Here is a 27,702-nt window from a genome sequence, read left to right as displayed (position 1 = left end):
CAAGGCTTTTTCACTTCTTTGGCCGTGTATGGCTTTTCTCACCCCCCCAGCCCCCCCGTCCCCCCATTCCCTACAACAACCCGGGTTGCCTTGAGTGGAGAGGAAGCTATCCCTTCAGGCTGCTGGGCAGCCTCAAACAGTGCGTTCAACCTCTCTGTTCAGTTCGGGCAGCATCCAGAGAGCGCAGTGAAATCACTTGCTCAGGCAGGTGGTTCTAATCAAAGGGGAGGTATTGGGGTTAAGTGAGTTTGCAAAACATTGCATACTTTTCCTCCCTCTTGGGAAAACATTATTCACCATAGCATGATGAAAGCTTTGATAAGGTCTGCAAGAAAGAAACTGTTTTAAGTGGGGGGTCTTCCAGAAGTAAGCCCTGTGATGTGGATTTGTGTGCGAGGGAGGTATTAAGGATGTGCTCCCAGGGGAGGCAGCTAAGGGAGTCAGGGAAGAGGACCTAGGAGGGGGAGAAGCTAGAGCAAGTGGGACAGTTTTAGGCAAAGCTCCAGCCTTAGCCTGATCCCAGGGGGCCTGTGGAGAGCTCTGGATTAAGTTGCACCTGGCGAAGGCATGCTCAGACCCTCCTGGCTCTTGGTGCATAAAAGTGGAGCAGTGAGGAGTCCCAGTAGCCCCAGAATGTTCCTCCCAGGTGCCAGGCATCAGCAGCGATGCACACGGAGGCTGGGGGAGGTGTGCACAGACCTCCAAGGGGGTTTCAAGGGGGTTTGTGGAGCACCCACACCAGCCACTACAGAAACTCTCGTTTATTTTGCTAAATATAGTTGATGCTTGAAAAATGCGCAGTTCAAAGCACACTGCCCCCCACCCTGCAGTCAAAAATCCACATACAACTTTTTACTCCCCAAAACTTACCTACTTACTGATAGCCTACTATTGACAGGAAGCCTTACTGATACTACATATAAACAGCCAATTAGCACCTGTCTACATATAGTTTGTACATTCATAACATACCCAACATTTTCCTTAATTTTTTCTATATTTCTAGGCTGTGTGGTTCAAATTGTCACACTCCAAAAATTTCCCAATATATTTATTGAAAAAAATAGATGTACAAGTGGACCTGCATAGTTCAAACCTGTGTTGTTCAAGGGTCAACTGTAGAACCATCTTTAATGTCTGATCAAAGTTTTTAAAAAGGCCCATATGAAGCCCGTGACCCCAGGGGCTGACCTCTCTTTGGCCTCAGCCCCCGGGGTCCCTAAGCTTCTGAACCACAGGGCCCAAGAAGCATCTCGCGCGCTTTGAGAAATGCAAAAGCCGCAGCCGCCTGGATCAGGGCAGCACTCAGTACCCACCTGTGCCCTCTTTCGGTGGAGAAAAACCTCAGCGATCACAAAGAACTGGGGAAAACCCAAGCCCATTACTCCTCAGTGGCAATAGCTGGGGACCCTGTGCTGTGCCCCAGCCCTCTTGGGATTCGAGTGGTTATTCCCCTGGCAGACCTCAGTCACCTGGTCTGTAGAACAGGGTTGACATCGGAGCCTGTGGGATGCTTGCGCCCGGTGTCCGAGGAGCTAACGCCTGTAACGCCATCCCAGCAGGTGCCTGGCACACTTAACTATTAGACACTCCTACTACTAGCACAGGCTTCCAGATGGGTTTTCCCATTACGATCAAACGCCCCTTGAACCTTCGGGATCGGTTTGCAGGTCCTGGGCTGGGCACACGGAGAGAGTCGCCTCTCCCAGGTCGTCAGGGCGGGACAGAGAGCCTCTTCCAGCCAGACGGGGGAGTCCTGGGCTCTGATCAAGAAGGAAGCCCCCACCCTCGCGTGGAGCTCGGGCAGACACAGCCGCATCCGCTCGGGATCACGGAGCAAATCAGACGAGCATGTGCTCCGCCAGCACCTGCCAGGTGCCAACACGATGCCAAGTTCTTTCCTGAAGTCGGCAGCTTGTCACTTGGAGGGTCTCATCTTTCACTCATCAGTACATTTTGTGAGCGTAGCTGGGGGTCACCGCCCTGGCTGCTGGGAGATGCCAGCGTCTCAGACCCAATCCCAACCCCAGAGAGCTCGCCTTTGGCTTCGCAGACAGACTCACTAATGGGCACCCACAGCACAGCGTGAGGGCAAGGAGAGTGGGCCGCTAGGGGTGGGGGAGGGGCATAGAGGCTGAGTGTGGGCTGACTCGGGGGCTGGGACAGGCCAGCGTGGTGATAAACATCGCTGCCTCTGGCTTAGGGGCATCACGGACAGACCCGCAGAACGTAAGGAGGGACTCAGGAGCCTGTCAGATCCACCTGCTGAGCCGGCATCACACACGCACTGTGTGCCAGACGCAGGTGCCAGGGACACGGGCCGGACAGACATCTCCTCACCTCACAGCCCGCAGGCTGGTGTTGGCTACAGGTGGCAGGCAGACCCCTCCCCCGAGCCCCTCGCAGATCTGCCATCAGTGGGGGTGGTGGGCCCAGGTGGTGGCCTTGGGGCCCCTTCATGGGTCCGGGAGCCTCCATAGCACATCAAACCTTTGCTTGTCTTGACCAGGTGTTACCTGAAAACCAACAGGTCACCTGGTCTGGCCTCCTCCTCCCTTCAGACAGCACTAGGCCTAGCGGTTGACACCTCGGAAATTTCTGGAATCCAACCAGAGCGGCAGGGAATTTCCTGAGCTTGCTCCTGATGGTGGCTGTTGTCCACTGGCCAGAGCCTCCCATCCTCCAGCCGTTGTCCCTCCTGAACACCCCCCTCCCTCTCCTCCATGCAGCCCGCCTGCCGAAGGGTGGAGAGCACCCCCGCTGAGCTCAAGCCCCCCTGAAGAGCTCGTGCCCATCCCTCCTTGTGTCCCCACCACGCGGCCAGGCTCCCACACCACCCATGACCACCTCTGTCCCTGGCTGCCTCCTTCCCCATGGCGGGGAGGCAACCCCCAATCCCGGCAGCTTAGGATCCTCCATGACTCCCATGGCCTCAGGGGAAGGCCCAGACACCTCTCGAGGCCCATAAGGCCCTGCGGAGCCTCCCCATTCTCTTTTGCATCTGCCGATGCCCCTGTCCCCTGCCAGCACCACCCTGTGCACACCCCACTTTTCCCTAGCGCATGGCTGTGCTCACTGCTGCCCCTTCTGCCTCTCGACCTGGTGCACCCTGACCTTCCTGCAAATGCCAAAACCCAGTTCAGACAGCACCTCCTCCAGGAAGCCTTCCAGGATGCCTCCAGCGCCTCCATGCCAGCTCAACTGACACAGTCGTTGCATTGCACGTGGTGCTCATGTCTCGTTCCCAAGGACACTGAGCTGCTTGAGGTCAGGGCTGGACTTGTATCTATTGTCCATGGGGGATAAATGCACGTTCTCAGAAGTAACTGGCTCTGTACTTCCCAACTGTTTCTGTTGTCACAACACCCCATCCTTCAGGTACTGAAACAGAGGCACAGAGAGTTCAGCTGGCCTCCCATGTCACCAGCTTGGAAGCGTTGGGGCTCTCTCCCACTGTCCCATGCTATTTCCTCATCCAACCTCCTCAGACGCTTCCACGGGCCAGACAGGCTGGCAGCAGGATGTGTAAGGTCCAGCTGTCCAGCTGAGGACAGAAGGAGCTCGTGGAGTGTCTGTCCCTGCCCTCCCCCACACCCTCAATGGGGCGAGGAGGAAACAGGAGGAGGGGTGGGCACAGGAGCCAGCACAACACTTGTATTGGTCTGGGGGCTTCCGGTTTCAAGTAACAAAAAAATAAGCACTTGATTTAAGTGCAAGGAAATGTATGATTTCTAAAGCAAGATGTTCCAAGGAGTGTTGGGGCCCTGCTGGGCCCCTGGGCTGTTTGCATCTGCCCTTTAGATCGGGGGTTAGCAAACTATGGCCCATGCACCAAATCCCCAGCTGCCTGTCTTTGTAAATAAAGTTTTATTGGAACACAGCCACACCGATTTAGCTACACATTGTCTACAGGTGCTTTTGTCTACAAGGGCAGAATTGAGTAGTTGCTGCTGAGACCATATGGCTCACAAAGCCTAAAATATTTACTATCTGATCCTTTGCAGAAAAGTTTTCTAATCTCTGCTTTAGACCCCCACATGGCTGCAAGGTGGCTGCTACAGCTCCTATCATCACATTGTGTTCAGAGACAGAAAAGAGGCCCATTCTTCTTTGCATCTTTTTCAAAAATAAACTTTAAAAAATAGACTTATTTTCAGAACAATTTAATATTTACAGAAAAATTGAGAAGACAGTAGGATTTCTATATATCCAGGTTGCCTATCATTGACATCTTAAACTAGTATGGTATGTTTGTTACAATTAATGAACCAATATTGATACATCATCATTAGATAAAGTCCAAACTGTATTCAGATTTCCTTAGTTTTTTTCCTTTTTCTGTTACAGGATCCCATCCAGGGTACCACATTATGGTTAGTTCCAATCTTCTTAAGCTCCTACTGGCTGCGACAGTCTCTCAGACTTTTCTTGTTTCTGATGACCTTGACAGTCCGGAGGAGTGCTGATCAGGCGTTTTGCAGAATGCCCCTTTATTGCGGTTTTTCTGGTATTTTTCTCATGATTCAACTGGGGTTGTGGGCTTTTGGGAGGAAGACCACAGAGGTAAAGTGCCCTTCTCAGTACATCATACCCAGGGGCCATGTCACCCGCATGACCTGTCACTGTTGATGTTGACCAACACCCCCCCACCCAGCAAAATTCTCAGAGTTGAATCTCATTGGCTTGGCTTGAGTCATGTGCCCATCCCTGAGCCAATCGCCACAGCCACAGGAATAGAATGCTCTGATTGGCCATGTTTGAGTCATGTGCCCTGCCCTAAACCTTGGAGGCAGAGTCAGCTCCCTCCCATCCACATGGAGTGAGAAGAGGGAGAGGGGGTCTTCAAAGGAAAGTTGGGGTGATTTTACCAGAAGAAGGGGTTGGGTACTAGGTGGCTAGGAACAGCAGATCCTACTACGCTGGACAAGTAAGTGCATGACTGGTGAAAAAAGGGCTTTTATAACTACGGCGACACTCTCGCATCGCGTGGACAGCCGCTTCCTTTGCGCTGGGCTGGGGAAGGCAGCTGTGCCTGAACCAGCCCTTCCGATTTCGACTACTCCAAGCTGGTTTCCAGTTGATATTTGTTGAAATCATTTCAGCACGTGTGCCTGGCTTCCTGCTTCAGTCTAGGCCTAGACGGAACGTTCAGTGTGAGGGAGAAGGTGCGAGCCAACCAGCGAGACGGAACACACGGGAAATCTGTGCCAAATTTGCTTTAGCACTTTGTACAGTTGTTCTGAAGTAAAAGAACTGTTTCTAAAAATAAAACAAAATATTACGAAAGCTTTATGATCAAACAATTTGGAACAAATGATTGATTGAAATGTGCAAATAAATTTTACAAATGAACACACATCAGCGTGTGCGTGCGTGTCGGGGGGGAGCACACTTTGCTCCCTGCCCTCCCCACACCGCCTCCCTCCTCACCACGCAGGGTTGCCCCGACAGCAGAGGAGCTGCATCATGATGTCCAACTTATTAAAAGGCTTTTATTGAGCTCGCAATAATCACATTTGACTTTAAAAGCGTCTAACTTGGATTGAGTGAGCGAGTTTAAAAATGAATTTTTTGAATTCACGGAGTTAAATTCCTGTGGGCCCTTTACAGCGACCAGCAAATGCAGCAATGATTGGCCTCCAACCTGGTGGTCGTGGACCTGGACTCAAATCCTCCCCGCTGCTCCTTCCCAGCTGTTCGCGCCCAGGGATGCTGTTAATAGTTAATCAGCCCTGGCCGGTCCGGGAGGAATAACAGGTGCAGAACACGGCTGCAAATGTCGTCGGTGACCACCCCCCGCCATTGGCCTTTTCAATGTCTATCCACTTGGGCCCAACTTCCAAAAGCACCTGTGTCTTGCTGCCCGAGGTTTCCTCTGGCCTCCAGAACCTTCTCTGTCCACCACACAGGGGCCAGAGGTGCTGAGGAATGAACGTCCTCTAGGAGTGGCCTCACTCAGTGATGCTGGGAGTGGCCAGATAAAGACCCAGCTCCCTCGTGCCTCGGGTGGATCCCTGGGAGGCGCCTGCCTACGCTGTCTCCCGCCTTCTCCAGCGGGATTGGGCTCCAGCTGCCCACAGGTCACTGGCTGATAACACACCCCTGACTGGTCTCCCCTCTTCCTGGGCTTTCCTCCTCACTCCCCGACCCCACCAGCATTTCCTGGGACCACCTCCCAAATATCCTACTTGCACTCAAATCTCTGCCTTGGGGTGTGCTTCTGGGAGCACTCGGGCTCAGGTAACAAACCGGGCAGTGGGGGGGGGGCAAACAGAAAGCCCGAGCGCCCTGGGGAGGGCAAGGCACAGAGAGGCTGCAGGTGCACCTGGGGCTGTGCGCATCGGGCCAGCATGGACGTGTGGTCACCTCCTCTTTACTTGTAGAAACCCTAAGGACACTTTTATTTAACCCAACATATCCCAAATATTATTTCAACATGGAATCAGTGTAAACTATTGTTAATGAGGAAAAAACATCTTAAATACAGGACTCTTCTTCTAACTTGTCAGCTTTGTCTGCCCTGAGTGCTTAGCACGTGTTCTGCTCCTGTGGGCACCGTCAGTCAAAGAAACACGAGAGGACAACCGACAGCAGCTTATTCCTGCTGCCAGGCCCCTGGGCCGCGGTGGGCAGCAGTGCAGCCTGGCGCAGAAAGCATTGCTTCCTATCCTTGCAGAACTGTGACAACAGATTTGTTCCCAGCAACATTCAGCATCGCAAAGAGCCTGGGTTCTAGAGTCTGCTAGACTTTGTCACTAGCTCTGTGATCTTGAGCAATCTCCCTGTGCCTCGGTTTTCTCAACTGCAAAATGTGCATTTAATACTAGTTGCCTACCACGTAGGATTGCAGTAAGAATGCAATGAAACAATGGAAAGTGCTGGAAGCCAGGTACACAGTAAGCTCTAAAAAAATATAAGTTGCTGTTCAGTTACCAAATCATTTTTTGAGATGGGGTCTCACTGTGTTGCCCAGGCTGGACTCAAACTCCTGGACTCAATCGATCCTCCTGCCTCAGCCTCCAGAGTAGCTGGGACTACAGGCGCATGCCACCCTGATGATGTGTGCAGGGACTACAGGCACACGCCACCAAGTCTTCTAGGGAACATCTTTGGGTTGAATTTCAAAATAGGGTACCCATTTTAAATTAGAAGAAGTTACACAGTAACATGTGAAAGCACCTCCTCCCACCCTGTCTGCCAGCCCGCACTGGGCAGCACACACCTCAGCCCCATTCACCCCAGTCCGCATTTCCAGACGCCAGAAGCCCTGTCCCTTTGGTGTGTGACTCTCCATTGCCCATCTCACCTGCTAGGTATGAAAGTCTTAGAACTTCAGGCCTATGGATACCTCAGGAGCCTCTGGAAATATTAGAGCTCCAAAGTGCAGAGGAAAAGAGACCCCACTGCAAAATCAAAATCAATACATGTTTAATTAAACGTCTAGAAAACCTAACATTTTGGCAAGTTCATTAATTGTTCCATTTAGTCATCATAAAAATTTAATTACACTTCATTATATCTGAAAAGAATTTATAGGTGAAATCTTCTCATTTTGCAAGAATTCCCAAAAATAACACTGGGCAGGGAAATTGTGGCCAATTATAATTAAATGAATTTCTTATAGGCAAATAATTTTGGAAGCAAAATTAGAAAAATAATCTTTTGATTATAAAAGTAGAAGTTAGATGTGAATCCATTTCAGTGCAGTTGTTGGGATGTAGGAAAGGGCTTCCTGAAAGGAGCTGGGGAGTGGGGGAGGGGAGGCGAAGGCTACCCTGTGCCGGCCACATCCCTCCGCCCCCCGGACGCCACAAGCCCCGAGCGGTGCCCTCCCTCTCCTTGCCCACCTCCGGCCAACTGCTCTCCCAGCAGCCTGAGCCACCCTTCCGGATCCCCAACTTGCCCCGGGTGGAAATCTTCCCGGGGACCCTCTTTTTTTTTTTTTTTTTTTTTGAGACAGAGTCTCACTTTGTTGCCCGGGCTAGAGTGAGTGCCGTGGCGTCAGCCTAGCTCACAGCAACCTCAGACTCCTGGGCTTAAGCGATCCTCCTGCCTCATCCTCCCAAGTAGCTGGGACTACAGGCATGTGCCACCATGCCCGGCTAATTTTTTCTATATATATTTTTAGTTATCCAGATAACTTATTTCTATTTTTAGTAGAGATGGGGTCTCGCTCAGGCTGGTCTCGAACTCCTGACCTGGAGCGATCCACCCACCTCGGCCTCGTAGAGGGCTAGGATTACAGGCGTGAGCCACCGTGCCCGGCTGGGGGGGACCCTCTTTATCTCCTGGGTAAAATCTCAAGTTTCTGCCTTGGCCCTTGATGCCCTGGCTCCTGCCCACGTCCCTGACCTCATATGCACCTGCTGCTGGCGGTGGTGGGCACCCGAGACTTGGCCTGAGCCACCCTGTCCTTTCCAGGACTGGGCAGTGTGACCTCTTCTGCAGCCAGAGCGGAGGTGCGGTCAGGAGCCAGCAAGGGCGACTGCTACCGTTCGGACGTCCTCTCCAAAACCCATGTCGAAATGTATTAATAATTGCCATTGTGACAGTATTAAGAGATGGCGCCTTTAAGAGGCGACTGGGTCATGGGGCTCTGTCCTCACACACGGATGAACGCCGTGCTTGCCGGAGCGAGTTGGTTATTTCGGGAGTTTGGCCCACTTTCTCTCTCTGTCCCACGTGCCTGCCCGCCCTCGTGTCCTCCACCTCTCACTTCCGCCGCAGGACGACACAGCACGCCAGACGCTGGTGCCACGCTCCTGGACCTCCCCGCCTCCAGAACTGGGAACACCCATCTCCCAGGTCCCGCAGCGCCCAGCACGTGGCCTAATAAAAGAGGCACATAAAACTATTTGGTAAATGACCTGATGAAAAGATCGGGCTGCACTGTCACCGCAGAGAGGGCCAGTGGAAGATCCCGTAACGGCAATACGTCTGGCCCCTGTCCATGGAGCACGTGCCGTGTGCTCAGCGCTCTGCTGAGACCTTTAGAGGCATGATCTCATGTAACCTTCGCCACGACCCCACGAGGCCAGTACTACTAGGATCCCCTTTGTCAAAGAGAGAAACAGAAGCTCAGAAAGAGCAGTGATTTGCACAAGCACAGAGCTAAAAAGGGGGGTGCCAGGACCAGAAGCCCAGGCCTGTTTAACTCCAGCAGACACGTATGAGCGATGGAGGCCCCATCACCAGCTCTGCCTTGAAGGGCAGAGAACTGGGCAGGAAAGACTCCTTTGAGGCTGAGATGGAGAACCCACTGCCTGGGACACACCAGCTTGGCCCTGTCTTCATTCCTCAGCCCCACCGATGACTCGCGCGACCGCGAGCAATCCCCATGGCCCTCTCCGGCCACCTCTGGTCTCTGACCTTCGCCCCTGACCAAAGACACATTATCATCCACGCTTGGTGCCTTTCCACCTCCTCCCCCTGGGGTGAATTCACAGAGGAAAGCTGAAAATAAAATCCAGGCTGCCTGGTAGAAAGGAGACTCGGGTTTTGCCAACACAATATGCAGTAAAAATATCTCTCTTTTAAAAGAGAGAGAGAAAAATTTAAAGACTTGAGATCAGTAACATGTAATTATCATCTGGTTTGGGCGGAGAGTTCTAATAGTTTCCAGAAAAACACAAGCCATGAAAAAGGAGATCTGGGCCCCAGCAGGCAGGGGCGCCATCTTGGCAGTCTGGCGGCTGAGCCCCGTCCCAGGCGGGGTGAGGAGGCACCGCATCCCTGCCTCACTCCTCTCCCCTTTCTCCTTCCACGCTGGCCGGACACTCTGAGAATGCAGACACTGGCTTTGAACTCAGCCTCGCGGGGCGTCGCTCAGTCGCTGCTGAATAAACAGGCTCCAGTGGCTGGGCACACCTGAAGAGTCCTTGCTCAGGAGGGATCCTTGCTCCTTCCTTGGGAGGACAAGACAGCCTCAAAATGGCAGGGATAGCTAGGTCTCTGCCAGTATCTGCTGTCCTCTATTTTTGAAGTAATAGAGCCCCAATTTTAGCTGGGCACATGGTGGCCTGTAAAACAGACCACCTTTCCAAGCCTCCTTTGCAGCCCAACCTCTGACCAATGGGACATTGGTGGAATGCACGTGCATCTTGCAAGACGTATTTTTAAAGCGGCTGTATCTGCCTTTCCTCCTTTTCCTAATTCCTGCTGGAAGGAATGCAGATGTGATGGCTGGAGCTTGAGCGGCCATGGTAAACATGAGCAAACCAGGAACAGAGGCCACAGATGGCAGAGCAACAAGCTAGACGGAGCCTGGGTCACCACACCAAACCTGGGCTGCCTACCAGTCAGGGACCCTCAGCTGAGGCCAAGGAGGAAGGGGCGGAGCTGGCGGAGGGGTGGAGGCAGATGGGGACAGGGTCCCCGGCGGAGGGCGGCTGGCTGTGTGCAGGGTGACACTGAGAGGCCAGGTCGGATGAGGACGGAGAGCTGACCATGAGACTCAGCTGGAGAACCAGCTGGGCTCCGCCTCCCTCCAGGGAGGATGAGAAAAGGAACAATGTAAGGACAGAAAGAGGGAAAAAAAAAAAAGAAGGATGATGAAAGAGGACGAGTTGGTGCGGGCGGGCTGGACGTGTCTTGGAGCCCTGAGTCCTCCCAGTCTGCAGCCCACCCATGGGTGGGTGCGGGAATGCCCCCAGGTCCCAGGGCCCACGGCATCCCAGCCACCCGTGGGGCTCAGCTTTCGGGGAACCCCTCCAGGAGGGCACCCCATCATCCCCCTGACACTCCCAGCAACCTGGCACTTACAGGGTGATACTGCTATTTCACATGGAGATGAACATTTCTTCGGTTTTAGAATAAGGGCATCCTCGTGGTTTGCTGTTTTTATGACTTGTCCCCACTCACTGGCTCTGCACGTGGAAGCTTAAGGAATCTTCTGGGACCCTGACACATCCCGACCTCCCAGCGCCACCCAGAGACCAGACTCACTGGGTCTGGGGGTGGCCAAACCCCTAATGTGCAGCCAGAGCTTGCTCTGCAAGGAGAGCTTCGGGACAAAGCTTGAGGTGCCATTTCTGTGCCCATTGCTGTGCCTAAGCCCCACCTTGTGCAGAAATGCTGGGGCAAAGGGGTCCCCGAGGAGTGTGGACGTCTGCAAACCCTCCCAGCCCCCTGCCTCCGGGACACAGCTCACGAGCTCTGGACCCCAAGTTCAAGGACTTCCTCCTGGCTGAGTTCTCGACCCCCTTGGCCATGGCCTTCACCTCTGTGGGCCTCAGTTTCCCCTTCTGTAATCAGGAAGAGAACAGTGGCTCTGAACTGTTTGGGGGCACTGGCCCATGTGGGAATTTAGGAGAAGGATGGCTCCTTTTGCCGGAGTGGGGCTGCTCCCCTGTGCTTGGGGCTGGGGGCCCTCGAGGCTCTGGCCAGATGACTCAGCTGGACTGAGCACTTTAGTCCTTACCACAACCAGATACATTGATTAACCCCATTTTACACATGAGGAAACTGAGGCACCAAGAGGTTAAATAACTTGCCCAAGGTCACGCGGCTGGTAAGTGGTGGGGGCTGGGTTTGAACCCAAGCATCCGGGCCCCAGGCTCACATTTCTAACCACAAAGCAGCAGCGGTTCTCAGCTGCCCACCTCGGGCATTTTTGCAAAGTTCGTGCAGGAAGCAGCTTTCTTATCTATGGCTCCGAAATTACTAAGCACGTTCTCCGGGGAGGCTGGGAATTCAATGTGGTCTGTGGCTGCGGGTGACTCACCCTATGGCTTCCAGATGTTACAGGTCAGGAAACACGGCTGGGAAACAGACAGGACTGGCTCTGCCACCGACTCTCTGTGTGGCCTTGGACAAGTGATCTTGCCACTCTAGCCTCAGTTTCCCCTCGAGGAAAGAGGACAGCAGCAGCCCCTGCCCTGCAGCTGAACTGGAGGAGCACACGGGCTGGGAAAGCAGAGAGTAGGTGCTCACTGAACAGAGTCATTTTGATACACAGGGCACCCACTGCTTCGGGTGGGGTCCGCGTGGGCCGCACTGGGAGCCGGGAGGGTGAGGGAAGCCCCTGCCCCCGAGACCCTGTCAGAGGAGGCTCTGGTCCGGCTCCTTCCCGCCACCACCGGGTCAGGCGCGCCTGCATCTTGCTCATCAACTCTGCTTTCAATTTTGTTTCTGTCAAAAGCCTCACACAGAAGTTTCGTTTTCTTTTTCTCCAGAAGCTGATGTGGTCGGGCTGACTAGGCGTTGGTTTCCTGGGTGGAAGCAGCTGACACCTGCCGGGTGGAAGCTGGCATCCCCTGTCCTGTGGATTCAGAGCTTCCAGAAGCGCCTGCTGGGCCACATAGGGACACTCGGCCTCCACCCAGCCGCTCTCTCAAGACAGTGCAGGAGCCTGCGCTGCCCCCAAGTCTGCCGGGCTCCCTGCAGCTGCTGCCGGCATGACCCAGGCGCCTGCCGCCCCAGGCAAAGGAGGTACGGTCCCTCTTCCTCCAGGGAACGGGCTAGTTCCCGGGGTGGTGTTTCTCCTGCTCTCTCTGGCTTCTTTCCTTGGCCCAGATAACAGCAAGGATGACAGCAGCAGTGCCCTGAGGAATAGCAACAGTAAGGAGCAGGAGAGAGATGGGGTAGCTTTCCTGGGTTTTTTACTTTTGTTTTTGTTTTAAGACACAGTCTCACTCTGTTGCCCAGGCTGGAGTGCAGTGGCCTCATCATAGCTCACAGCAACCTCAAGCTCCTGGGCTCAAGCGATCCTCCTGCCTCAGCCTCCCGAGTAGCTGGGACTACAGGTGTGCACCACCATGCCCAGCTAATTTTTTCTATTTTTTGTAGAGATGGGGTCTCGCTATGTTGCCCAGGCTTGTCTTGAACTCCTGGCTTCAAGTGTTCCTCCCACCTCGGCCTCCCAAAGTGCTAGGATTAGAGTCCTGAGCCACAGCGCCTGCTGTCGTCCTGTTTTGAAGGCTAACCATGCCCTAGGCACCTGGAAATTGCTCCTCATGCATTTCACAATAGCCCGCAGGGACAAGTGCAATGACGGTCCCATTTTATAGATGAGATAACTGAGGCCCTGAGAGGTGAAATCACTCTCTCAGGGTATCACAGCTGTCTGGCACTTGTGCTAGGATCTGAACATTATCTCATAGTCATTTCGAGAAACAAAGCAAGTTGCTTTGATAACATAAGCATGTGCCTATTTCCCCACCCCCGCTTGTCACATTGTTTCCTCAATTAATGTTTCAGTCCTGGAGGAGCCGCAGTGAAGGCTGCCTGGGTGTGGAGCAGCTGCTGTTCTCTAGGGGCTCTGCTAAGTGCTTGTGGGCTGTGATCAGAGGGTGGTTTGTGGTTTTGGGGTTTTCTGTTTTGTCTGTTTTTAACCTTCACCACAATCTTTAAGCAGCTGCTGTTATCCCCACTTCGCAGATGGGGAAACTGAGACACAGAGAGGTCACATAGCTGGTGGTCGGCGAGCCGGGGCTCAAACCCAGGAGACCACCATTAGAGAACGGAAAAGAGGAAAGGAGAGTGCACCCACAGGGGTGACGTCAGCCGGCGGCCCAGAAGCACTGGCTGGTGGCCAGGTTCCTGTGGCACTTCCTCCACGGGGCGGGCACAAGGCACTGGTCAGGGGGCCTCAGTGACCGGCTTGAACTGGCTTTTCCTGCCTTCTTCCCCGGCTGATTTTCCTCTGTGACCCACTTGTCAGCCACACATGCTTTGTTTCATGACTTCCGTTTTCAGACACGGTAGCTCCGGGGCTCCGGGACTCTGAGGCCAAGGTAGCGCGCCCCTCGGGCTAGCCCTCCACTCACGCCTCTGACTGCCCTCTCCTCTGGGGCCGGCGGGGGCGGGGCTCCCCGGGGGGCAGGCTGTTCCGGAGTCAAAATTCTGGGGGACAGGTGAAGCCAGGTAAGGCAGCTGGGCTGGGCGGGACCGCGGCTGCAGGGCAGGATTTGTGGGGAGACTGGTCCGGTGCTCCCAGGTCTTGTAACTGCTCTTCTCCTGGGCCCCGCAAGCCCGCAAGCCCTGCACAAGGGCCACCACGGCTCCCTGCCACCACCATCCCCCCACGAGCCCAGAGAACCCTCTGATCAGGTAGGAAAACCCAGAAGGCGGAGGGTTGGGTCGCTGTCCCAGAAGATGACCCGGGTTTTCCCAGAAAGGGCCCTGCTAGGCACCCGCTCAGGGCTCCAGGGTTCGTGGCAGCAGAGTCTTCCTGGTGACAGGCTGGGTCACCACCCACGGTGGCTTTCCCCAGGTGCTGGCTCCCCGCTCTGCCTCCACCCTGTGTCTGCCCCTCCTCACCTCCCGGCAGAGATGCTGGTTTCAATTTTTTTTTAACTATGTGAGGTGATGGTTTCGATTGTTGAGAGCTTGCCCGGGAGGCTCAGCGGCCATACGGAGTGTTCTTCCTTGAACTTCACAGGGTCCTACTAAGGGCTCCTGAGACTCAGACCAGGAAACAGATGCACATGCCAACTGGCCGAGGAGGGGCTCCCTGTGCCCTGCCCCAGGTCAATTGGGCAGACATCTGTCCCAGTAGAGGACAAATCCACTCACTCATTCATTCATTCTTTCAGCCAGTCACTCATTCATTCAACTACCATTTCCTGAGCACCTACTGTGTGCCTAGCACTGTGCTAGGTATGACAGTGAACGAGGCAAATGCAGCAGGGGATCCTTGGGGACATTCTGCAGGGGACCCCCACACTAGCAGCATCCCACCTCTCTGGGACCTGGAGAACAGCTTCCCAAAGGAGATGGCGTCTGAGTGAGACCTGGAGGTTGAGTAGACATTGGACAGGTGGGGCGGGAAAGAGTTTCTGACAGAGGGAACAGCACATGCAAAGGCCCTGGGGTGAGTGGCACTGAAGGGAGCACAGATGGGCTGGAACTTAGAAAAAGCTGGGTGGGTGGAGACGAGGCTGGGGAGGTCACAGAGCCAGGTCTGCTGCTGAGCGCAGGGCTCACTGGAGGGAACCTGACTGGAGCTGGGGCCAGCTGGGGGCTGGTCGCTGCCATCCAGGAGACAGTGAGCAGAAGGGGTGGTGGGTGGAGAAGAGGACAGTGCAGGGTACGAGAGAGATCCAGGAATGGCTTTTCCGGGACTCCAGGATTGGGCATCAGGGGAAGGACCTGCTTCTGGATGTCTGTCAGGTCCTGGCTTGGATGAGTAGCGACCTCACTGGGCTACAGCCGGGGGCAGGGGGGGGTGGGGATGGGAGGACACAGGGCGGGGGTCCCAGGCAGGACCTGGCCTCACTCTCCCGGGCCTCTCTTCATCCATCCTGCTCTGTCCTTCCACCCTCCACTCCCGACGGGAGCCGAGCGTTCCCACCCCTGGAGGCACGCCAGGCCCCGCACTTCCCCTGGCCCCAGGCTGTCCAGCCAGGTCGCTTCTGACCTGCCCGGGTGCCTCCCTGTCTGCTGTCACTGGCGGATGTCTGCTCAGGTCTTTGCCCACCTCCTCTGCCTTCCAGAGCCTCCAGCCCAGGCTCAACCTTGGGGGCCCTGGGGGCTCAATTCCTCTCTCTGCCGCCTCCCCCTCTCTCAGGCCACCTCGAACAGAAGATCCTGCAGGAGCTAAGCGATGCTGGCTGCCCTGTGAAGACCTCCCAGCTGGTGAAGAAATGCCAAGTGCCCAAGAAGGAGCTCAACCAAGTCCTCTACCGAATGAAGAACGAGTCCAAAGTCTCCCTCGCAGGCCCTGCGCTATGGCGCTTGTACGAGGCTGGGCCTGCAGACGCGGCCCCTGCACAGCTGGCCCTGCCCAGCCACGGTGACCCGCCATCCCAGGGTAGGTCTGACCCAGTGGGAGCCATCCTGGCAATGGACAAGCCCAGACTTGAGCTTGGGTTCAAATACGGGCTCTGCCACTTGGGGACGCATGATGTCTCCTCACCGGGCCTTGGTTTCTTTTTCTGGCTAATGGGGATGATGATACGGTTACTTTGCAGGCCTTGCTGAGAGGATTAGCACATAGTAGGTGCTCAGGAAACATTAATAACGGAAAATGATGATGATGATGATGATAATAGAGCACACTTGGTGCCCTACTAAGCCCCTGTTCTAGTTTTAGAGCCCACAGAGAAAAGAGCTGACATTTACCTAGTACTTAATGGGGGCCAGGTGCTGAACCCCGGGGCTCACCTGACCCTCACACAAGCCCGGTAGGCAGGTGGGTGCTGTCCTCCCCTCTTTCTACAGAAAAGACGATTGAGCCCCAGAGAAGTTAATTGACAGGAAGCGGCACAGCTGGAAGGAGCAGGGTGGGATTTGAAGGTCCGTCTGTATGACTCTGGAGTCTGTACTGAGGCCCACCTCTGCCCGGCAGAGGCCGGGGACCATCCCCCGTTCCCCCACCCTCTGACCCACCTTTCTTTCTCCAGCCGAGAGGCCCCCAGAAGACGCAGCTGGAGTTCCAGAGAAGCCCGGCCCTCAGCGCAGTGCCCGACGTAAGCATCCTCGTTCCGTTCAGCTCCCGGGGCCCGGGAGCCCTTCCCCACAACCTGCAATCCTCCTCGAGGGCACGAGACGGCATGAGTGCTCGGGGCCACGTCCCACCCACCCAGAGGCTCCCACACAGTGTTCGGAGGCAAGACTCAGTCCTCACAGTGGAGGAATCTAAATGGCTGAGAAATTATTTCTCCGCTCAATGGTTGACTCTCGCGGGGCACCTCCCGTTGCCAGGCGCATGCAGGGCACTTACGCACAGCCCCGATCCTCAGATCCATCTCTGCGGAGCGCCGCTGTTACCCCCATTATCATCACACCCAGTTTTCAGAGGAGCAAGCTGAGCCTGGAGGGGCTGGGTACCTGTCCCAGATCACAGAGCTTGTCAGCTGTCTGTGGAGGGGCAGATTCAAGCTCTGGGGTCCTCCTTAACCGCCTGACCATCCTGCCCTCCAGAGGAAGAGATCTACAAGTTCCTGGAAGACAAGGGCCCCCACAATGCCCTGGTCATCGCCCAGGCCCTGGGCCTGAGGACGGCAAAAGATGTCAACCCAGACTTGTACAAGATGAAGAGCAAGCACCTTCTGGACTTCGACGAGAAGTTAAAAGCGTGGGCAATTTATCGACCAGGTAGGCCCTTCCCTGCTGCCCGCACCTGGGCAGGGGCAGCGTGGCAGAGCTGCGAAGAGACCATTCGCACCTGACTCCCGCTCCTTGCTGGGCACTCTGCTAAGCCTGCTCCGCCTCGAGAGAACCTGCCGGAAGCTTGCGGTGGGTGGTCCTGCTGACAGTTCACTGGAGGGGGTTCCAGGAGGGAGGGGCCTGGTGGGATTAACCAGGGGTGGCAGTCGCAGAAGGCAAGGGTCCCGGAGGGAAGGGGCCTGCTCCACATTTCCTGGCCTCTGGGGTGCAGGGGCTCAGTCCGAGTTTGGTAACGGTTTTCTGCGAGCACTTTGCCTAACTTGGGTTTGGCAGTTGGCAGAAGAGACGGCCAGGCTGGGCCCAGACCCCAACGGGGGGAGCCCCAGGGCCGGCTTATCCGTTAGGGCAGCAGGCACAGGCCCTGAGCCCACGGCACTGCTTTAATTTTCATTTCTTTTAAAATCAGAAGAAGAAATGGATATTAAAAACATGATAAACATCTAAAAACAAGTCCAGCCTGGATTATATTTGTCTTTGTGCCAACATGGTCAGAAAGTGTCATTTAAAAGATTTTTTAAGGGCTGGGCGTGGTGGCTCACGGCTGTAATCCTAGCACTCTGGGAGGCCGAGGCGGGTGGACTGTTTGAGCTCAGGAGTTGGAGACCAGCCTGAGCAAGAGCGAGACCCCGTCTCTACTAAAAATACAAAGAAATTATATGGACAACTAAAAATATATATAGAAAAATTAGCCGGGCATGGTGGTACATGCCTGTAGTCCCAGCTACTCGGGAGGCTGAGGCAGGAGGATTGCTTAAGCCCAGGAGTTTGAGGTTGCTGTGAGCTAGGCTGACGCCACGGCACTCTAGCCCGGGCAACAGAGCGAGACTCTGTCTCAAAAAAAAAAAAAAAAAAAAAGATTTTTTAAGGAGAACAGGGCCCACCGAGGCACGGAGCCAAGGGCAGGGGCCTGTCTCAGCCCACATGGGGCGGGCTCTCCCCTCCTGGGGCCGGGGGATCTCGGCATCGTATGGCCACTGTGAGGAAGTAATAACGTGTGACAGCTGCCAGATTTTAAAGACTGGTGACAAATTCAAATCCTTACAAATGTCTTGTGAGCCCCCCACAGCTTATCAGGCCATGGCTCAAGAAAGAAGGGGCACCGGGGCCCCTCGGTCAGGGCTGTGGCTGCCCCCCAGGGGGAGGGATAGAAGGAGGGGAGAGTGGTGTGGGGCCCCTGCAGGCCCCCAGCAAGCACTCATGGTGGCCTGGCCATGGGGCAGAGGAGGACACACAGGCAGGGTGACTTGCTGTGGCCATTTCCAAGCAAGGCTCCATCCCAGACCCCTGTGGTGTCTGTTAAACAGGCCGTTCTTGGGTCCCACCTTGGAGCTACTGCCTCCGAGCCCCCGGGAGGGGCCCTGGGAATCTGTGTTCTAACAAGCTCCCGACTGGTATTTGGAACCCCTGGCCCCTAGAGAGGTGCAAAGGGATAGATAGAATGAATATTAATTTGCAGGAGATTCTGGAGGAAGAAATCAGTCCACGGCAATTGTGAACCAGCAAAGTCCAGTCATCGCGATCTACCAGCACGGAACCTACAGCCACATTTCCATTGCCAACTCCCACAACACCCAGATCGGACATGGGAACGTCATAGCCAGAGAGATAACCCCCGGGGACAGTGGTAAGTCGTCTGAGACACTCAGGACAAAGGACCATGAGAGGGCACCCACTCTACCTGGGTGAGGGAGGGGACAGGGGAGTCCACCTCCGAGGAGAAAGGACCACCTTCTAACCCCCAGGGTCCTCCTAAATTTATGGCCTTCCTGAGAATGAGGAAGCCTGGATCAAACCTCTCCTGCTTTCCCTTCACTCTGATCCTTTGGCCTCATTTTCAACGGGATCTGATATTTTTCCATAAGAAATAACTCGATTCACTCTCCCTCAGTAGAGTGTCACAAGGGGCTTATTGTAGCATTTCGTTTGTTCTGAGACACGTTACTTTCGTCCACAAGTTAACAGGTTGGAAATTGGGGTGTATCTTACCATCAGTGGCACCCTAGTTTTGAAGAAATACAGTGCTGCACACCGGGCACTCCCTGCATGCCAGTCCCTCTGGCAAGAGGGGACAGGCCACCTATGAGTCCAGCCATGTCACCCATGAGTGACAGCATCGGCCCAAATGTTGAGTCACTTTCATAACATTGGGAGATCCTTTTCCACTCTGGGCCTCAGTTTCCCCAACTGTGAAATAAAGAACTTTGCTTTAGAATCCAGATCATCGTTTCCCCAACTTTAATCCTCTCAGCCTCCCCTTCCCAATTTGGGCCACTCCCATGTCTAATTATGTAATTAATGTTATTAAATGGTTCACCTTTTTTTCTACTCAATTTATTTTTTTAATTTTTATAGCATTACTTTAAGGTGAAAACCATGAAGATCACCATAAAAATAAATGCTGGGAAAATAAAACACTGCAGGAGGCTCTGAGCCTTTGGTGTCGGAAGACATTAAAGATGTCTTAGCCCCAAAGGGGACTTTCTCCCCGTGAGGTCAGAAGGACTGAGAATGACTGGGATTCAGAGCCACGTGCTCATTGTTTGGGTCTGCAAGCGTCCTAGCAACACCCTGGCAGCAGCACAGTCATGACAGACTGGGGACCCCAAGACGAGGTGTTCTGCTGGGTCCTTCTGCTCCCCCTTCAGGGCCTGAAATGATGGGCTCCCAGTCTGATGGTGTCTAGGAGGGATTCACAGGTCTGTCCCCTCTATTCAGGCAGGACTTTGTGTGTGTGTGCATGTGTATGCGTGCGTGTGTTGGTGAAGGATAGGGGTGGGCGTCAGAGGGCGGAGAAGGAAGCCTGGAGTCACTCCCAGCAAGGTGGTGCTGTGTTCCCCTGCCAGGTTCCATGGCTCCCGGATACCCTGCTCCAACGGCGCCAGGTGACTCCTCAGCTCCTAGTGCCTGGGGGCCCCAGGACATCCACCTGGAGCAATCCGTGCTCAGACGGGTGCAGCTGGGACACGACAATGAGCTGAGCGTCCACAGCACCCCATCTGAAGGCTCCGGCCACATCCTCTCAGGCAGCCCCCCAGGTACCTGGGACCTAGTGGCCAGACCCCCACCCCCACCCCATTCTGCTCCTTGCTGGGAGGGACTGTTGCAGAGTCTGAGGGGAGAGGGGCATGATGGGAAATCCCTGTCCTTCCACCGGGAGGCTGGACCACAGAGTAGAACAGGTGTGGCTTTTGCAGCTGGCACTCTGGATCCCCACCCCCATGACCCACCACAGGAAACCTCAGTTTCCTTGTCTGTAAAGTGGGCAGGCCTCCCCCTGGAAGCACAGGCTGGGCCCTCTGACACAGGGACAGAGGTGATGGCTTGAGTCTGGAATGGTGCCTAAGGAGGATGGAGGACAGGTGCCCTACTAAGTGCTGCGGCCACACAGTGACCAAAGGCGTGGGCAGAGGCCTCCCCTGCACTGGTGACCCAGAGGCCGGCGGAGGGAGGTCGGAGGGAGGCTGGAGAGGAAGGAGGAAGCAGGGACCCTACGAGAAGAGTCTCCAGAGACGGGGGAGGCCAGTGAGCGTGGGGAGGCGCCTGCGGGTTCAGCAACAAGGGCTTGTGCGCCCTCCGGGGGTCGGGGTTGGCTTCTGGGAGGGAGGGGCAGGAGGAGCTGGGGAGAGGGGGGAGGTGAGACTGAGTGTGGACGTCCCCCGCCGGAAGTTTGGGTGGGAGAGGAAGGAGCCAGATGGCAGGGCTGGGCCCGTGAGGATTTCACCAGAGGTGGGAGGCCGTGTTCTGCTGCATAGAGAAGGGAGTGACAAGTCCCAGAGGAGGACGCCGACGGCCAGGTCAGCTGGGCTGGGCTCGGGGGCGACCCTGCTTGCAGAGGGAGACGGCACCCCAGGCAGGTGCACGGCATGGCAAAGGTGTGGCAGCGGGGTGGCCAGGCCACGGCTGCCAACTGAGTAGGTGCGGGCCGCGGGAGGGAGGTGTAGGGCCGAGTCAGCCATGGGGGACCTGAAGGCCAGGTAGGGCTCAGGGCTCAGGGCTGTTGTCCCACTGCCACACCTGTCTCTCTGTGACCCACAGTCTCTGCCACCACCGACGGCTCAGGAGCTGCATTTGAAGTGCGAATGCCCAGACCCGGATCTCAGCCCGAGGGGGACGCGGCCCAGAGAGTCCACATCAGGTCATGCTTCCTCGAGGATGCCGCCATCGGCAACAGCAACAAAATGACCGTCAGCCCAGCGGCAGGAGGAGTCGCAGGGGCTGGAGATGGGGAGCCGGAGGAGGACGCAGGTGAGCCCGGGCACAGCGGGGCCCCGTGTGTTCTCCCTCTCCCGACCCCGTTCGTTCATGCTTTCGTTCACGGCCGTTCACTCGCCGCCTGTTTCCCGGAGTTGGCGGATACAGGGCCGTGGCAAAGAGCGGGAGCTCTGGAGTTAGCGTATCGGGGGTCACGCCCTGCTAGTGGAGGGACTTAACTCAAGTCATTTAACTCTCGGGTCTCTGCTTCCTTATCTGTAAAACGGGCCTGGTGAGAACAGCCTGCAGCACCTCCCCCAGTTGTCGCTGGGATTGCATCAAACACGCAGGCGAAGCGCGGCACTGCGCCAGCCCTGCGTGCACTCGGGCAGCGGAAGGATCATTGTCATCATCAGCATCATCCTTATTATTTTAGGCCTCGAGAGAGGCGCTGGGACGCCACGGGAACGGGCCCCACCTCAGGGAACAGGCTGACCGGCCGCGGCAGCAGGACGCAAGCACAGTGGCTCCCACGTCTGTGCATGGGAGCAGTCCAGGCTTCCCCTCGAAGTCACCCAGGCCGGGGTTCCCTCTGCCTCGGTGCTCAGCTGTCCCTGGCGCTGTGTCCCTGTCTGTGGGGTTGAACTAGGCACCAGCAAGGACAGGGAAGAGCAGACTCGGAAAGTCAGCCGTTGCCTGTGACCTAGCACACCCCCGGGGCCTGTGCCTGGCTGTGAGGGGGTTGGGAAATGTCACCTGTGTCAGGGCAACCTGAGCCCAGCTCAGACTCAGGGGAGGGGGCTCTGCTGCCGATAGGAAGAGGGGGAACGGACACCAGCTCAGTTAGCAGTCCCAACCACGCAGAGCCCTGGGACGGCAGCTCTGCAGGAGGGAGCAGGGCAGCACCATGTGGGCAACAGCCTGGAGGTGAGGACGTGGTGGCCTGAGAGGGTGGCCGGAGCGTGGAGAGCCGGCCCAGAGCCTGGCGGCAGTGAGAACGCTGGAGCTGATTCTAAGGCAACAGGAGGCACGAGGCGACCTGAGCAGGAGAGGGCTGGGATGAGCTTTCTGCCTTCGGTGTGAAGAAAGGATTAGAAGGAGCATTTCAGCTCCTAGACTTCGGAGATTTGGGATGCGGGGTCACGACCAATGCCACCCGTGGTTAGGAAACCCAGGTCGGCTGGCAGCATCTCGTGCATGGGCCAGAATTTGGTGAATTGTCCTGGATGTAGAAGGTCTCCTCATCCCAATGGCGAGTCTTTGCTGGCCCAGCACAGTGAGGAGTCCCAGGCCCACCCGTGTCTTCAAGATCCCGCTCCAGGACCCCACAACATGGGTGGTTTGCAGAGCCCTGCGGGTCTCAAGCCAGACCAGCAAGGGCTCCTCTTTCTGGAAAGAAACACAACTCTGTTTTTGAACAATGCCCACACTCCCAAAGTATCTGCCATTCCCGAGGTTCCAGCAGGGAAGCTGATGAGGACTTAGTGGCCCTCGCCCCGCCCCACCCACCTCGCTTTGTTCCAAGAAACGTCTGCAGGCACATCTCAGAGGTATTGCGGGTTCCTTCCAGACTGTGACACAGCGAGTACTGCAATACAGTGAGTCACACAAATATTTGCTATCCCAGTGCATATAAATGTTAGTCTATGCTATACTATAGTCTATTAAGGGTGCAATAGCATTATGTCTAAAAAAAAGTACATACCTTAATTTAAAAATGCTTTATTGCTAAAAAGTGTTAATCATCTGAGCCTTCAGTGAGTCCTATCTTTTGGCTACTGAAGGGTCTTGCCTGGGTGTTGACAGCTGCTGATGGATCAGGGTGGTGGCTGCGGAAGGTTGGGGTGGCTGTGACAATTTCTTAAAATAAGACAATGGAGTTTGCCACATCGATTGGCTCTTCCTTTCACAAACGATTTCTCTGTAGCATGTGATGCTTGATAGCATTTTACCCACAGTAGAACTTCTTTCAAAATTGGAGTCAGTGCTCTCAAACTCTGCGGGGGTTTTTTCGAGTAAGTTGATGTGATGTTCTAAATGCTTTGTTGTCATTTCAACAATGTTCACAGCCTTTTCACCAAGAGCGGATTTGATCTCAAGAAACTACTTTCTTTGCTCATCCGTAAGAAGCAACTTCTAATCTGTTCAAGTTTTATTATGAGGTTGCAACAATTTAGTCACATCTTTAGGCTCCACTTCTAACTCTAGTTCTCTTGCTATTTCCACCACATCTGCGGTGACTTCCTCCACTGAAGTCTTGAACCCCTCAAAGTCATCATGAGGTTTGGAATCAACTTCTTCCAAACTGCTGTGAATGTTGATATTCCCTCCCATGAATCACAAATGTTCTTAATGGCATCTAGAATGGTGAATCCTTTCTAGAAGGTACTCAATTTACTTTGCCCCGATCCATCAGAGAAATCACTATCTATGGCAGCTGCCGCAGCTAAGGCTATATAGCCTTATGGAATGTATTTCTGAAATAATAACACTTGAAAGTTGAAATTACTCTTTGATCCATGGGCTGCAGAATGGATGTGGTGTTAGCAAGCATGAAAATGACATTTATCTCGTTGTACATCTCCATCAAAGCTCTTGGGTAACTAGGTGTATTGTCAATGAGCAGTAATCTTTTGAAAGGAATCTTTTCTTCTGGGCAGTAGGTCTCAATAGTGGTCTTAAAATATTCAATAAAGCATGCTGTAAAAAGAAGTGCTGTCATCCAGGCCTTGTCATTCCATTTATAGACCACAGGCAGAGTAGATTTAGCATAATTCTTAAGGGCCCTGGGATTTTCAGAATAGTAAATGAACTTTGGAATTAACTTAAAGCCACCTGCTGCATTAGTACCTAATAAGAGAATCAGCCTTTGCTTTAAAACTTTGAAGCCAGGGATTGACTTCTCTTCTCTAGCTATGAAAGTTCTAGATGGCATCTTCTCCCAACAGAAGGCTGTTGTGTCTATGTGGAAAATCTGTTGTTTAGTGTAGCCACCTTCATCAATAGTCTTCGCTAGATCTTCTGGATAATGTGCTACAGCTTCTATATCAGCACTCGCTGCGTCACCTTGCACTTTTAGTTTACGGAGACGGCTTCTTTCCTTAAACCTCATGAACCAACCTCTGCTAGCTTCCAACTTTTCTTCTGCAGCCTCCTCACCTCTCTCAGCCTTCACAGAATTGAAGAGAGCCAGGGCCTTGCTCTGGATTAGGCTCTGGCTTAAGGGAGTGTTATAGCTGGTTTGATCTTCTATCCAGACCACTGAGGCTTTCTCCATATCAGCAATAGGCTGTTTTGCTTTCTTATCATTCTTGTGTTCACTGAATAGCACTTTTAATTTCCTTCCAGAACTTTTCCTTTACATTCACAACTTAGCTAACCATTTGGTGCAGGAGGCCTGGACATCCTTCCTCACTAAGCGTAATCATTTCTAGCTTTTGATTTAAAGTAAGAGCTGTGCAACTCTTTCACTTGAACATGTAGAGGCCACTGCAGGGTTATCAATTGGCCTAATTTAGATACTTCTGTGTCTCAGGGAATGGGGAGGCCCGAGGAGAGGGAGGCAGATGGGGGAGCGGCTGTCATTGGAGCGGTCAGGACACACACAACAGCTGTTGGCTAAGTTTGCTTCCTTCTACAGGCATAGCTCATGGCACCGCAAAAAATGACAACAGTAAGATCAAAGATCACTGACCACAGGTCACCAAAACGGATATATTGTGACCATTACCAAAATGTGACACAGAGACATGAAACGAGCACATGCTCTTGGAGAAATGGCACTGACAGACTTGCTCAAGGCGGGGTTGCCACACACCTTCAATTTGTAAAAAAACCCAGTGTCTGCGAAGTGCAGTAAAGTGAAACACATGAGGCAAAGTGCAACAGCACGAGGTGTGCCCACAGCTCCCTCCTCGGGTGTCCGGCAGGACCTTATCCTGACAAGCGTGCCTGGGGGTGTTGTGTCGTGTTGTGTCATGTGTGGGGAGTTGGTTAACTGGAGATTGTCAGTGCTAGAGAGAGCTGGGCCATCTTTGGGGTCCCGGGGCATTGGGGGAGCCCTGGGTTGGGGGCTCCTCCATGTCACTGCGGTGAAACTTGCACAGGACTGGCCAGAGACCCAGGGGCCCAGTGCAAAACGAAAGGGCAGGGCTCCCTGCTCCAGACTCAGCAAGAATTTTAAGACGACAACTGCAAAGCATTAAACTGGGCTCGGGGTCCTTCCGAGGGCGGGTCCCCGTGGGAAGGCCCAGGTCACGTGTGCATGGCGCTGATCCTCCGTCCTCTCTGCCCACAGACCCTGCCCCCGAAGCCTCACAATCCAGAAGCCATTTCCCTCAAGACGCGGGTCAGGCTGCCCCTGGCATCACCTCAACGCTCACCCCACGGCTGGAAGCTGTGACCCTTGGAAACAGAGACCCTGAAACTGCAGAACACAGCTGCTAGGTGCACGGAACCCCAGGCTGGGGGAGCCAGTGAGAAGATGGGGTTTATAGCAGACAGCCTCGGGCCAGGCTCGCTGAGCAAGAGGCCAGGCCTAGGCGAAGGTGGGGCCCCCTGGCCTGGTGCTCTCTGATTCCAGACAGCTCCGTGGCCGGCTTGCTTCTTGGTCCCTGCCAGCAGGTTGGCTGTCAGGGCTGCACGTGTGTGGGGACGGGCTCAGGCCTGGACTTCTGGTGACCAGGCGCAGTGACGGGGGGTCGCTTTGGGGAACACTCGGTGCGCTGGGGGGAGGTGGCCAGGCGGCCACGACCTCTCTCCCCTTCCCAGGCCTGGGTCCCTGCCGAGTTGCCTTCCACTGTGGCTCCTGCTGTGGTTTGAATGTTTATGTCCCTACAAAGTTCATGCTGAAACTTATCCCCAATGCAATGACATTAAGAGGCAGAGGCGATTTAGGAGGTGATGAGGCCAGGAGGGCTCTGTCCTCATGATTGGGGTTAGTGCCCTCACGAAAGGGCTTTGGGGGACTCGGTGAGCCCCTCTGCCCTGCCACCCTGTGAGGACGCAGCAGCAAGGCTTCTTTGAAGCCGGGACCAAGCTCTCGCCAAACACTGACTCTGCTGCCACCTTCGCCTTGGCCTTCCCGGCCTCCACAGCTGCGAGCAGCCCTGCCCGTTGTTTGTAAGTTACCAGGTGGGAGGCATTTCGTTGCAGCAGCCTCAGCCGACGGAGGCACTGCCCGCTGTCCTCTCCTCACTCAAGACCCGACTTCCCCAAGGCCCATTAGGGCCACCCGACCTCTTTTCCACCTGATCTTTCTAGAATCTTCCCTCCTCAGCCTGTTCTCTCTCAGGATTTCTTAGCCGCACTTCCAGAAAGCGAATTCCTCCCCCTTCTCCAGGCCTCAGTGGAAGTCACTGGCCGGCCCGTGGGTCAGGTGACCTCTCCTGGCCAATCAGCAGGGAGCGCTTGCTCCAGACCAGCTGAGACGCCTGGTCTGAGTCCCCCAGAAGGGGCGTGGGCTCCAACATTTCCAGAACCAAGGCGGGTACGGCGAGGGGCACTCGGGGAGGGATGATGGGAGGAAGATGGAGAAGGATGGAGAAAGGTGGTGATCAGCCAGGCAGGGCGGTCATGGAACAAGCGCTGCCTCCTCCGTGCACACACACACACACACACGTGTGCACACACACACACACACACACACACACATGTGTGCACACACAGGCTCTCTGACTGCTGGCCCTCCCAGTGCCACCTCCACTCCTCAGGTGGGCCTTTCTCACCCTCCCCGAGTCTCCTCCACAGACCCTGTGCCCTGGGTCTCGCGTCTACCTTGGTGGAGAGGGGCTGGCTCATCGCTGGTAATAAAGGTCGTTAAGCAAATTCATATCCCTTTCCCAGCGCGACCAGGAGGATCTTGAGGGCGGAGGCTGTGACATGCGGGGCACCTAGACCAGCACACAGAACTCACACTTTGTCCCTTAGAGGGGGGTCCAAAGACAGTGTTGGAACCCGGCCTTCGGTCATGGCATCTATCCGTGAACGCGTCCGTTGGAAGAGCTGATAAGTCCCCTCAGCACTGAAGCCAGCGCCCTGGCGTGTGCATTCCCAGCGCAGCCCCCTCAAGACCAAGGCGAGGGAGGAGGTCGGGCGGGGTGGGGATGGTGCTCTAGGCAGGGGCACAGCCAGGGCAGAGGCAGGAAGATCAGGACGAGTCACTCAGAGAACCACAGCACTGTCCGTGTTACTGGAGGGCCCAGTGCAGAAAAAAGAGGCAGGGGTTGGCTGGAGAGGGAAGCAGGGGCCCGAGCACAGGTCTGGGAGTAGGGACTGGACGCCCAGCACCGCGCAAGCACCGCCCACAGGGAGACCCGGGCAGGCCCATGCAACAAGGTACAGCTGTTGGAATCATCGTGGGGACACGAGCCTTGTCCCAGGGGCTGGGATTGCCCAGCACTA

The 27,702-nt window shown here is 55.0% G+C and overlaps 1 protein-coding gene across 2 annotated transcripts; it reads left to right on the top strand.

Annotated features, from left to right (window-relative positions):
- The first annotated feature begins 12,159 nt into the window (after window positions 1-12,159).
- Window positions 12,160-27,126, top strand: ZBP1 (Z-DNA binding protein 1). Of its 2 annotated transcripts, none has more exons than XM_045528881.1 (8): window positions 12,160-12,429; window positions 15,509-15,751; window positions 16,344-16,409; window positions 16,864-17,037; window positions 18,566-18,733; window positions 19,953-20,144; window positions 21,145-21,354; window positions 25,598-27,126. In XM_045528881.1, the coding sequence occupies exons 1-8, from the start codon at window positions 12,396-12,398 to the stop codon at window positions 25,744-25,746; spliced, it is 1,236 nt and encodes a 411-aa protein (XP_045384837.1). In that variant the 5' UTR covers window positions 12,160-12,395; the 3' UTR covers window positions 25,747-27,126. The 2 variants fall into 2 exon arrangements, with proteins under 2 accessions (XP_045384837.1, XP_045384838.1); XM_045528882.1 differs by lacking the exon at window positions 12,160-12,429 and adding an exon at window positions 13,641-13,733.
- Window positions 27,127-27,702: the final 576 nt, after the last annotated feature.

This window comes from Lemur catta, chromosome 17 (genome assembly GCF_020740605.2).
Source record: "Lemur catta isolate mLemCat1 chromosome 17, mLemCat1.pri, whole genome shotgun sequence".
In the NCBI taxonomy this organism is placed as follows: domain Eukaryota; kingdom Metazoa; phylum Chordata; class Mammalia; order Primates; family Lemuridae; genus Lemur; species Lemur catta.
Note: the sequence above shows the minus strand (reverse complement) of the source record. Positions and strands in the feature narration are given on the sequence as shown.